We start from the raw sequence: 12,869 nt of genomic DNA on the forward strand, positions 1-12,869 counted from the left end.
TAGCCGGCGTCCGGTCCGACCCGGTCCCGAGCTCGGCGGCCTAAGGATGGGGCAGTAGCCGAGGACGCCGAGGTGGGCGCGGGCAGTCTCCACGCACCGCAGGGGCCTCGGGAGGGAGGGCGCCGGCCGCATCCCACCGCTGCCGCGCCGCCCGGGGTCGGGTCCTCGCCTCTCTCGCTGCCCCCTCCACCCCACCTTCCGCTCGCACTTCTGACTCGGGCTGCTTCTCCCCGGTCGGACCCGGGACCTCGGGCGCACACGGGCCAGCCCCGTTCCCCTGCCTTCCCCCGCTCCCGCTCTGGAGAGACGGCAGCATCCATCCTTAACGTTGCTTTTGCCTTCAGCCTCCTCACCTGCCCCGGGCTCTTATGTTACTCCCACCCTAACCCCAGGGACACCGTATCCCAAATTCCTGATTGAGATTAGTTCTTCCTTTGTTTTCCTCCCTGTTAGTTATTATTAGCCTGGGTATTTCTGGTTTTCTATCAGTATCTTTTACAAAGGTGTATATTTTGTGGGATGGACAGGAGGGGTTAGAAGTGAGGTGAGGCCTGTTCACAGGTAAGGAATTTTTAGGAACACGTTTGGGTTTAAATGAAGAGAATTGAAGTTGAAGATGCTAGGAAAGATCCCCCTCCCCAAGCATTTTAAGATATTAAAGGATACTAGTAGAACTCTAAGGTGAAATTCTAGATTTTGATCCTTCACAGCCTTCCTGGTTCTCTTATTTCTTCTACTTTTGTATACTCCACACGTGATCTTTATAATGAAATTTCACCGATTCGCAGCTGTTTCTCTGCTTTTTTTTTTTATAAATCAGTTTCTTCTCTCAGAGCAAGCACTTTAGAAAATTTGGGGTAGCCCGCTTTGTAAGTTGTCTATTTTTGTACTGACATTTTAAAATTGTTATGTAAAAGGCACAAACCCCTTGGAAAAAGTTTTATGCTTCCTTTTATTTCCCTCAAAGGCATCCTCTACAAATGAGATTAGATTAGAAAGAAAACTGAACAGTTTTTAAGGCATAAAAGGAGCAAAAAGGAAGAGATACTGGAAACGCTGCTTATTCTTACCCTGGTGGATCACACGCCTTCTTGTCTAAATGTGTGTGTGTGTGTGTGTGTGTGTGTGTGTGTGTGTGTGTGTGTGTCTAGATTCCAGCCACCAATCACCCTTTTCCTTCTACCTAGAGTGATTTCGCAAATATGCCTACCTGGATAAGGGAGGGTTCTAGAGGTTAGGACTCAGGGCCATTCACAGTGCATTGCTGACCCTGTCAGTTGCCAAATCATGTTCTAGCTGCTTAGTTTGGAAAGTATTTTAACTGCCTGGTTTGGTCTCTTTAGGTTAACGTTTCTGGGCTGTGTTCTGTGATGCTTGATTGACCCTTGAAGTAATGTAGACAGAAGTTCTCAAATATGTTTCTTATTATAACCACTGGACCCAGCACTGTATCTTCATGTTCACTTAAATAAGAACTTGCCTAAGAAAGAGAATGGGAGTCTGCCTAAACAAAGATGACTTTCTCAGAGACTTGAAGCGGATCGGTCTCTGTCTTCTGATAGTGTTTGTGGTCGTTGTGGTAGGCACGGATCAGAATTTTTACAGTTTACTCGGAGTATCTAAAACTGCAAGCAGTAGAGAAATAAGACAAGCCTTTAAGAAATTAGCACTGAAGTTGCATCCTGATAAAAACCCGGTAGGTAAAATTTCTCTTTCAAATACCTGCTTATTATACTGTGTCTCAATATGTGTTTTATTTTTAAATAAGCATTTGAAATGCTTAAGAATGTAAAAAATTATAACTTGGCAGCTGGAGATAAGACAGAGGTAGGTACAGCACTTGCCTGGTGTGCCAAGGTTCGGAGTTTGATTCCCACCACCTGAAGCTAGTAAGTCACCTGCAGAGTAAAGCCAGAAGAAGCAAAGCACGAGGATTTTGTCAGTATCCTGTACAGCTGCTGCTTCTCTGTAAACTGATTTCCAAAAGGAGCAGTGAATGGATTAACCTCAGCCTTGTCTTTGAAGTAGGGTTCATGCTAACTAGGGTTCATAGAGACAACTATTCCCTCAGAACTCAGAAGAGCCTTGCAGGAGGGACAGTAGCTAGTCACAGCGTGGTGTAACTTTCACTATTGTAATCCATGCTAAGTTCACACTTTTGACTTAGACACTTCGAATCAAAACTTGAGAGCTCCAAGTGTACTTCCGTTTATAAAGATTGTGTATCCAAGAACCTTTAAAATCAGTCTGTTTTGAAGTTTATGGTATTTAAGTTTTTTCATTAATTTTTAGCTTATCATGAATAAGGACATGATGGAGATAATTTATGTAGCTAGAAATTTATAAGTGAGTTTGTTTTATCTCAGTTAAAAGCTGAACACTATAAACTCCTGGTTGACTTCTCTTTCCCAGAGATCTGTATTATAAATACTTAAGGATTTTGTTGTTGTTGCTGTTGTTTTTCAAGTTTTTGTTTTAAAATTTCCAAGTGTAATTTCCAGAAGCCAAGTCTGTGTTACAGTAAAAAAGTAACATCTTTTTATTCCTGCTTTGAATTGTGATTTTGGTATGATTTCTTTTTTAATAATGAAAGCTACACTTTATGGCTGGGCCTCACGTGGGAAATGGCATGCATACTATTTATCACTGTTACGGAAGTAACAGATTATAAGTAAAGGCTTCACGGGTCCCTTAGGCTTGTTTCTTAGTGGCATTGTTTTCAGCGTTTTAGAAGGGATTGCTGATCTTTATCCACTGTTCCTCTTATTTGGATAGTTTATACAGTAATGAACTTGTGTTGCCAGAACTGCCAGACTTTTGAATTTTGAAATTTCTGATTTCCCTTCGTTAGGCTTCTTTTCAAAGTTTGCTTCCCTGGGACTACTTCCTGATTTCATCTTGATGATTCATGTCTTATTGTACTGCCCTTTTTCCTGTTAGTATGCAGAAATCTGGATCAGTTAAATCTGTATTTCTGAAGAGGTTCAGATTGTATATTTGAAATAACCGTTGTATGTAATATTTTTTAACAGAATAACCCAAATGCACATGGTGATTTTTTAAAAATAAATAGAGCATATGAAGTCCTCAAGGATGAAGATCTGCGGAAGAAGTATGACAAATACGGGGAGAAGGGACTTGAAGATAACCAAGGAGGCCAGTATGAGAGCTGGAGCTACTACCGCTATGATTTCGGTAAGGTGCCTGCTACCGTGAGCTCAGTCCTGTCCCCCCACCCCATGCTGGCCTGTGAACCGCAGGCTTGACCACCAAGCCATGTCTCCAAACCTAAAGTTTATTTTATAATAGAAATAAAACAGTGTTATTCTGCTGTTTAATTTGTATGTTGCATGTATGTCGCTTTGATTAGCTCCCAGGTTACTCTGAAGTTGAGTTGAAAAGGCAAGTCATTTGGTCTACAGAAATTATGGACCATATATGAAAGTGTATTGGTCAGATTATGTTTAATACTTTTATATATGGTTCCATTTAACAATGTGTTTTGTGTTGTATGTTGCATTAGAAGTTAAATATTAAAGCATGTCAAAACTTTGAAGAATATGTTCCAGCCATAGCTGGACTTTTAAACAAGACAGTAGCTTGTGTGGTAGAAACACCATCTTCCTTGTGTGGCGCCTCTGGTGATCCTGGCTTTACGTGCTGTTGGCAGGAATAAACAAGGAAAGCGAGAGTAAGGACACAGAGGACAGGGAAGGAGGAAGTAGAGACCACAGTCGTATCAGAAGTGTGATCATATAGCACCAGTGTTTCCTCTTGTACTGGTGAGCTGGAAGTGCAGGCTAAGAACTGCATGTGCTTTTATCTGGACTAAGGCAAATAGTTTAAATTTGTTCTATGCTTTACTCAAGACTTGATAAATACATTTAAAAATAATATTTACATTTATTCCCTGCTGACTTTTACCAGCCAGACTTAGCTTCCTACTAGCTTACAAAAAGAAAATTTTATTGGAGTACAGATCTGTAATTTGTTACATATTATCTATTACTTCTGTAAGACTCTGAGGGCAGAACTGAGCATTTGTGTTTAAAAATAAAACCAAAGAAACCCCACAAAAACTTTGCCCTATAACACCCTATAAAGCCCCAAATATTTACAAGTGCCCCTGTAGAAAAAGTTTCCTGTCGGTGCTTTATATTCATTGTTAACATTACTCAAGTTTGTGGTTTTGATATTGTAGCATGTCATCTTTAGGAGAAGTTAGGTGATGGGTACATAAGAATTTGTGCTGTTGTTGCAAGTTCTAGTGAGTTTGTGGTTGTTTTTAAAACTAACAAAACAAGGGGGTTAGAGAGATGACTCAGTAGTTAGAGCACTGGCTGCTCTTCAAGAGGACCTGAGTTCAATTTCTAACACCCACATGGTGGCTCATAACTGTCTGTAACTCCTGTTCCAGGGGATCTGACACCCTCACACAGATATACATGCCAGTAAAACCCCAATACACATGAAAGAAAAGTAAATAATTTATAAAACAGTAACAAGGCACAGAGGTTTTGTATGGGGAATAATGGAGGTGACTAGGAACTTCACCCACCCTGTGGTCGGCTGGATCACAGCATTGTCAGTATTGAAGGAAGTCATCTGGAGCAGCAATCACTGTCGGTTTTTTTCTCTTAATTTGATCTGTATTCAAGTTTGAAATTCAGTATAACTGATTTTTATAGCTAATATTTTATGTGGTGATTTATTTTTATGAAGAAGTTTTAATTTTATGGTTTTTATCCACTTTTAAAATTAGGTATTTACGATGATGATCCTGAAATCATAACATTAGAAAGAAGAGAATTTGGTAAGTTTATGGGCAAACAACTTTCTGAAAGTAGTACAGGTCACATCTCTTACCCAAAACTCACAAGTCTGAATATAATTGGAAGTTAGAAATTATTCAGATTTTTTAAAAGGAATATGATGTGCATGGTATATTAAACTGTTCAGAGAAGCATGGGGGCTAGAGTGGTGGTTCTCAACTGTGGGTCACCACTACTTTGGGGGTTGAACGACTCTTTTACAGGTGTCACCTAAGACTCTGCATATCAGGTGCTTATATCACTATTCATAACAGATGCAAAATTATGGTGATGAAGTAGCAACGATAATACTGTGGTTGGGGGTCACCACAGCGTGAGGAGCTGTATTGAAGGTTGCAGCATTAGGAAGGTAGAGTATAGTGGCATATTACTTGTGTTTAAATAAATAAAGCTTGCCTGACGATCAGAGGGCTAAGCCGCCATACAGGCCAGGGAGTGGTGGCACACACTTTTAATCCCAGAATTCCAGAGACAGAGGCAGGTGGATCTCTGAGTTCAAGGCCACCCTGGGCCACACAAGATTGAATCTGTCTAAAAGAGAAACAGAGCTCCTGCAAAGGTGATCCCAGCATTTGGGATCACACGCATTTAATCCCAACCCTAGGAAGGTGGAAACAGGAGCAATATGGTTGGACAGAGAAAGACTATAAAGGGGAAGAGACAGGAACTTGGTGGAGTGTGGAGTTTGAGGATTCATGGAGAAAGGATCTTGCCCCTTCTATCTGAAGGTTTGGTACAGGTAAAAGTTCCTTCTAGTGGTTGGCTCCTTTGCTTTTCTGATCTTCAGCTTGAACTCCAGTATCTCTGGGTTATTATTGTTTATGCTACAGTTGAGAACCGCTGGGCTAGAGAAGTGACTCAGCTGTTGAAAGCACTTTTACCCTTGAGAAGACATAGTTTCAATTCCCAGCACCTACATGTCTCACAGCCATGGTTCTCTGACCGCTGCAGGTTCTGTGCACTCACGTGCTCACATGCAGGTGAAGCTATCATACACATAAAGTAAAATTATAGAAACACTAACATTTCTTAGTCAGTACGTAGCAAAATAGCTAAGTATGAATACCAAATGAGAGTAAAAAGAATATGCAGTTGAGGTTTAGCGTCCATGTTGCTTTGTTACGTACTTGCAACAGCAGAAAAGGTGCAGTTTTAGTCTTTTAGATAAGTGTGGTTATTGTGGGAGCAAGTTTAATTTTATATGTGACTGATATGAAAAGTCCCTGTTGCGTTCCAGTTCCATTTTAGACCATTAGGAAAACAGCTGACTGATAGAGTGCCGCTAGAAGTTGTGTATATGAACTCTTCAACATCTTTTCCTACAAAAGAAATGGGGGGATTTGATTTATTGATAGATAACACTAATGCCTGTATCACAGACCATGTGTGGTTGTGTAGCTCTATAGCTTTTCCTGTGTGGTTCTCACTCTGACTCATTCATAAGTGTTTTGTGACTCCTGTGGTTAGAAAAAGGGAGACTTTTGCACAGAAATCAGAGGAACTGAACCAAACCTAACTGTGAGACCACCTAGAATGAGACTTGGCTGAGTTTTATACTGCAGATGAGTTTATACATTTTCAGACAGCACTGTGCAGAAAAGGCCTCCTAATTAGGTCACTTAGAACCCCACATGACAGTTCTAAATTCAGGCCCGAAACCTTAGAGATAATTGAGACACATTAACTAAAACTCGCACTGTTCTTTGTGTGAGTGGACTAAGATAAGATGACCCTGGCCCTTCAGTTCTAGAAGCAGAGAGAAGATGACAGATGTGCTTATAGAGCTGACTCCTGTTTGGACAAATGTCACCAGTGGGCTTGCTTGTGAGTTTCTGTTGCCATTTCTTTCTGTTGGCTTGAGGTATTTAATCTTTCCATAAACAATTATAAAATCATCTTTAAGTGATGTGTATATATTCTAGTCTTCTGGGGAGAGTCCCAGCACTCTCAAATCAGCTCTATTTGGTAGAACAAAGTGATGCAGATGCCGTGTTGTGATCATGCCCTAGTTCATCTCTGCTTGCAGCCTCTCCTTATACCTTAAGTCCTTATATCCTTGTAACTGGTTAATTCATTGAAATCTCTGCCCAGATTTTGCCTCTCACGTGTCTCTTCTAGCGGCCAGCGCTGGCTCTGATTTCCACCTTTCCACGTCTTGGCATTAGAGAGCTTTATTATGCATCTCTGAGTTTTCAGCATAAGTCTTTTATAGTTTGCCCAATTTTCCTGTTGTTAGTACTGGAAAATTTAGGCCAAATTATAGAGTTCGCTTTTACCAGGAAAGGAACCCGAATGTCTGATTTCAACACAGAAGGACAGAAGTAGTTAGGAAGCTCTAATTTTAAAGCTATGAATGTTGCCATCTTTTCCTAAGAAGGGTCATGTTTTCCATTAAGCATGAGCACATTATCTTTTTGTATGTCACAGTACAGTAGGACATCAGCCATGATCAAGTTCTAGGTTGTGTTTGAAGGGTGGACAACACCTGACTAAATAAGGCCACGGTTGAAGCATGCTTTTGCAGATGTACCAAAAAAGAGGAACTCAAGACAGTACAGCATTTTCTGTACTAGTAGAAGCTACTGTATAGATATTAATAGATATTCTGGTTCTGTGATCTCAAAGAAATTTGCATTTTCAAATATATATTTACTCTCTTTTGTGTTACTGAGTTATATAAAGGCATTTCATTGTGCTATTTTACTACACTATTAAAAATATTTTTAGTCCAGCATAGTGGCTTACCCTGTGACCCCAGCTACGTGGGAAGCCAAGGCAGAAGGACTGTGAGTTCCTGCCCAGCCTACACAACAGAGAAAAGCCTTGGTCCTAAAACTGAGCAGATAGTGAATGTATTTTTGTCTGGCTTCTCACTAGGCAGCGAGAACTGAGCCACTGCTGCAGAGGTTGGCAGTGTTTCTGACTCAGGGATACACAGCATTAGATGCTCTGTCTCCTGTGGTTGTAACTGACAAGAGGCTCTCTTTTTCTGTTAAAGTTTTCTGTAATTCTAATGAAGATTCCCCCCTAAATTAACATCAGTTGGTAGTCTAACCCAACATGATCATCAATATAGTGTTTAACACTTCCCAACTTTGCCAAAGAATGACCAATGGAAATCTTAAGTTATTTACTCTTGCTTGCAGTGTGTAGGTAAACTGTTTCTCCACAGATCTGCCTTGCCACTAAAATACATTCCTGAGTGTTTCCACTAGCCAGTCAGCTAAACAAAAATAATAGTACCCATATCTTGACAATTATAATTATGAAAATTGCACTTAAAATCACTGAAAGCTGATTTTGGTATGAAATTATGTAAAGACCTTAACAAATTGTCCTCACATTTGTGTCTAGAATATTAGAGTAATCCTTGGTTAAAATTTTAAAGTTTGTCTTCATTGGATTATTTTACAAATACATGCTGTCGACTTGATGCTACATGGTGTTCAAATCTATTTTAGCAAAAACATGTGTTGATGTTTTAATATGACAAAATTCTTTACATTACATTTTTGAACAATATGATTTTCCAAGATAAAGCTCTTATTTGGGAAAAAACATTTAATTTAATCTCTGTAATCTTTACTCTGTAATGCGGGTCACTAGCACATACCTTTCTTTAATCCCAGTACTCCAAGCAGGCAAGTGAGTTCAAGGCAAGTCTGGTTTTCATAGCCAAGTTCCATGCTACCAGGACGACACAGTGAGACCCTGTCTCAAAAATCGTTTTCGGTGTCTGTGACGGGCCCTGGCCCTACACTGACCTTGCTGCTGTGGTGTAACAGCTTTAGTCTCCGCCAGGCTTCCCTTACCTCTCTTGTGCAGACGGGCAGAAGCCCTGGCTGTTGCCTCCCGCTACCCCCTGTGTGCCTTCACGACCACATTTACCCTGAGTACAGGCTCAGGAGGAGTTTGTAAAAGTTAATATGGGTATGACATTTGAGAAAAAACAGTACTCCTTATAGGAAAACCACAGGAAATACACTCATTTGGAATATTTAGGACTGATTTTTTTATTCTGATCTTAGCAAAACGATTTGTAATTAAAATATGCTTTAACCTTTAGTAAATTGTTGTGTTTTGTGTGCTTTCAGATGCTGCTGTTAATTCTGGAGAACTGTGGTTTGTAAACTTTTACTCCCCGGGATGTTCACATTGCCACGATTTAGCCCCCACTGTACGTATGCTTAATGTCCCAGCTGCTAAAGCCTTTTTCCTAGTTGATGTATTTATTATTTGGGCTTCCTTTTTTTCTAGTTTGTTGGAAATTATTTTGTGTTAGTCACTGTGACTATGAGATCATCACCAAATACTTTTCCCATGTTTGATTAGGAAAACTTTCCTCCCATAAAATCATACAGAGTGAAGTATTCAAGAGAAGAAACATTGTCAGAAACTCTTGTTGTCTTTTTCTGTCTAGTGGAGAGAGTTTGCTAAGGAAGTGGATGGGTTACTTCGCATCGGAGCTGTCAACTGTGGCGATGACCGGATGCTCTGCCGGATGAAAGGGGTCAGCAGCTACCCCAGCCTCTACATCTTCAGGTCTGGAATGGTAAGTGCTATTTCCATTTTGAAGATTTGTGGACCTTATAGCTATTAAAGTACTAGAGAAAACAATATGAAAACTTTTAGGCTGGTTTTTGCTTTTTCTTATTTTAGGAGCTAATTTACCATAAACATTGTGTATTTCTTTATGAAACTTTCAGGACCATCAGTTTCTGTCGTACAGGATGTTTAATGCACATTTCAACATATTGTAGGGCTGGGCGATGGTGGTGCATGCCTTTAATCCCAGCACTTGGGAGGCAGAGGCAGGCGGATCTCTGTGAGTTCGAGACCAGCCTGGTCTACAGAGCTAGTTCCAGGACAGGCTCCAAAGCCACAGAGAAACCCTGTCTTGAAAAACCAAATAATAAATAAACAAACAAACAAACATATTGTAGGTGCTGCCTCGTGGGATATACAGCTCTAACAGCTGTCTTTTTCCCACTTCCAGTGACGAAAGGGAACTAAAGTCGTTACAAATGATATTCTGTACGATCTGTACTGTCAGGGTTCTCCGAGTATCATTTGTAAGAACACTGTGTTTTTAAGAAGTAGAACTTCAGCATCATTCAGAGTGTTGTGTCAGAGTATTGGGTAGCATTTGAAAGTGAAGAAGTAAGGGCATTCTCTAAACCAACAGGCTGCAGTGAAGTATAACGGAGACCGGTCAAAGGAAAGCTTGGTGAGCTTCGCCATGCAGCATGTCCGGAGCACAGTGACGGAGCTGTCCACAGGTACAGACGCCCGCATTGGCTTGCCTTTCGGGGGTGTTTTGTAATCAGTCTTTTGGATTTACAATGATAGTTTTACATTTGGGTCATAATTATGTTTTGAAGTATGTTTTCCTGTGCTTCTTGGAAAGGAATTGTCCTTGCTCTGGTCCCTGCTGACCTGTACGTTGGACAGGCTGGTTCCCTCTGCACAGGGACTTGTACAGCCGAGGTGTAGAGGGTGTGAGATGGGGGGTAAGGGCGTCCTGTAAGGCTGCCAGCGCTCAGCCCTGCAGCGCTGATGCTTCCACAGCCACAGGCCGAAGGCTCAAGTTCAGAACCACTTCAATGCTAGGTGAAAATCATTCACCACATGATTGTAGGGTGGCTGTAAAGTATCTGAGACAGAGTGCATGGCCAGAGGGTGACTCATTCATTCATTCAGCACCAACTCTGTGTGAGGAACTGTTCAGCACTCTGTAGCAATCCCAGCCATCAGCAGCTTACGTCAGTGAGCGCGAGGCCAGCAGCTGAAATGCAGTCCAGGAACTTGTCTGGCTAGAGATTGAGCAGACAGGATGGTCAAGGGGTGAAGCTACCCTGTTGAGGGGAGAGAAGAGGTTAGAACGTACTTCTTCACAGAAAACGTAACTAACTTCTCCTAAGATGGAATAGGAAGGCTTTGGGAACACTGCGTATTTGGAAGTCAGCAATTCTGCACACATCTAAGACAGCAGTGGAGTGGGCTTGTGTGGGAAATGTGACTGGCCAAATAGGCAACGCTCAGGTCATACAGACATAACCTGTTTGACCTTTCTAAATAATCAGTATGTCTTAAAAATAATTGGTAATAGAGAGGATTGGAAGTAGTTCAGTTTGGAAAGAAAAAACTTTTGGAAGAATGTTTTCATTATTGAGTAAGAAATACTCAGAAATTTTATTTTCTTTAAAGGGAATTTTGTTAACGCCATAGAAACTGCTTTTGCTGCTGGTATCGGCTGGCTGATCACGTTTTGTTCTAAAGGAGAAGGTAATTTCTCATTTTGTTAGGATGAAAAGACTGGTATCTAAATTTAGAAGATAGTTTATACCACTGTGCTTGATTTTTCTTTTTTCTGTCAGTAATCAGTCAGTTACTTCAAAGTACAATTTAAGTACCAAATTACAATATTTACTTAATGTATATGTCTTTGACCTTTTACATATAATGGGTAATAAAATTTGTGATGTATAAATGTTTCTGTATAATTTCATGTTTAGTGGATGAGTTTTCAGCCAAGTTTTCAGAATAAATTGTGTCTCAAATAGTCAAAGATAACTGGGCAGTATGCACAAGTAATTAATTATATCAACTACAGTTGCTTCCAAAATAATTTTTAGAAATTCAGACGTTGAAACTTAAATACATAAAAATTGCGCTCACCTCATCAGATTGTGCCTTTAGTGATGACAGTCCCATTTTTAGGGCACTCCCCTTTGTAAGTTATTTAAAGTTGAGTGTCCTGCATGCCAAATTTTAAAAATGCAAACTGTGTTCAATGAGATCAGTTTAAAGTTTTTCCAAAATTACAAAATATCCCAGACAGTGGTGGCACACGCCTTTAATCCCAGCACTCAGGAGGCAGAGGCAGGTGGATCTCTGAATTCGAGGCCAGCCTGGTCTGCAAAACAAGTTCCAGGACAGACAGGGCTGTTACAAAGAGAAACCCTGTCTCAAAAAAAAAAAAAAAAAAAAAAAAAATTAATCCATTGTAAATACTTTGTTGTACCTAATCCCAGTGTGGGTCTAAAAGCCACAGTTCACCCATCCTCAAGACCTGTGTTAAGGAAGCACTGCCTCCAGCCTAGTGCTGTCTCAGCAGTGAGTCCTATCAGCCTGACCCAGTGGCTCTTAGCCTTGGTAATGCTGCGATCCTTTAACACAGTTCTTCATGTTGTGTTGAAGCCCAGCCCAAAACTTAGGTCATTACTTCTTCATAACTAATAATGTAAATATTTGATATGTAAGCCATGTGACAGGGTCATTCAGTACACACCCCCACCTCCGGGTTTAAGACCAATGGGATAAGAAGCACAGGTCCAAGCAAAGCTAAATGCTGATTTCTCTATCTACACATAAGCTTTAGAAACTTTCTAACATACTGCCATTTATCTTAGCCCCCCCCCCCAAGCTATGATGCCTTTTCTTCCAAGTCTTTTTTTTCCCATATACGCCACAAGAGGGCGCAGGAGCTCAGGACAGATGGCTGCGAGCCACCGCCAAGTCTTACCTCATTGTGTCCTATCATTCATATTTAATAAAATTTGGTCTTTTTAAAAACGTGAAATGCCATTTTAAGATTAAGATTTATAATGTTTTGAAGATTCTGCCTATACCTTCTCAAATAGATCTGTTAGATTATATTTCTTGACCAAAGGAGAGTGTTTCTAAGAGGATAAGACCTAAAGAGATGTTTCCTGCTCTCTGTTTGCATCTGTCGTGGAAATCCTCAGAAATGAAGGGGAGGGAGTAAGAGCTTGAGCCTGAGTTTGGGACAGAGATGGCCATATTTACCAGTGCAGCTCCTTGCCTTAGAAACAGTATGGCGGGAGCGCCGAATGAGGTCATCAGAATTAAAACTAACACAGCCTCATGAATTTCTTCCCCTCAGATTGTTTGACTTCGCAGACACGACTCAGGCTCAGTGGCATGTTGGTAAGCGCCCATCATTTCTATACAACGTGTCTCCATGTAAGAGTACAGCTAGAAGTTGACAACAGAGATCTTATACAGTGTGTCTCC

At 40.7% G+C, this 12,869-nt stretch overlaps 1 protein-coding gene across 1 annotated transcript in view; it reads left to right on the plus strand.

The window, feature by feature from the left end:
* The window catches only part of Dnajc10 (DnaJ heat shock protein family (Hsp40) member C10), a 37,816-nt gene continuing 24,947 nt past the window's right edge, over nucleotides 1-12,869 (plus strand). The window contains exons 1-9 of the mRNA XM_005346640.1: nucleotides 1-72; nucleotides 1,344-1,696; nucleotides 3,033-3,195; nucleotides 4,763-4,813; nucleotides 8,927-9,009; nucleotides 9,253-9,384; nucleotides 10,018-10,111; nucleotides 11,040-11,117; nucleotides 12,739-12,782. Coding sequence (XP_005346697.1) covers nucleotides 1,493-1,696; nucleotides 3,033-3,195; nucleotides 4,763-4,813; nucleotides 8,927-9,009; nucleotides 9,253-9,384; nucleotides 10,018-10,111; nucleotides 11,040-11,117; nucleotides 12,739-12,782 — 849 coding nt within the window. The 5' untranslated portion in view covers nucleotides 1-72; nucleotides 1,344-1,492. The remainder of the gene's footprint in view (nucleotides 73-1,343; nucleotides 1,697-3,032; nucleotides 3,196-4,762; nucleotides 4,814-8,926; nucleotides 9,010-9,252; nucleotides 9,385-10,017; nucleotides 10,112-11,039; nucleotides 11,118-12,738; nucleotides 12,783-12,869) is intronic.

This window comes from Microtus ochrogaster, chromosome 4 (genome assembly GCF_000317375.1).
Source record: "Microtus ochrogaster isolate Prairie Vole_2 chromosome 4, MicOch1.0, whole genome shotgun sequence".
Taxonomy (NCBI): domain Eukaryota; kingdom Metazoa; phylum Chordata; class Mammalia; order Rodentia; family Cricetidae; genus Microtus; species Microtus ochrogaster.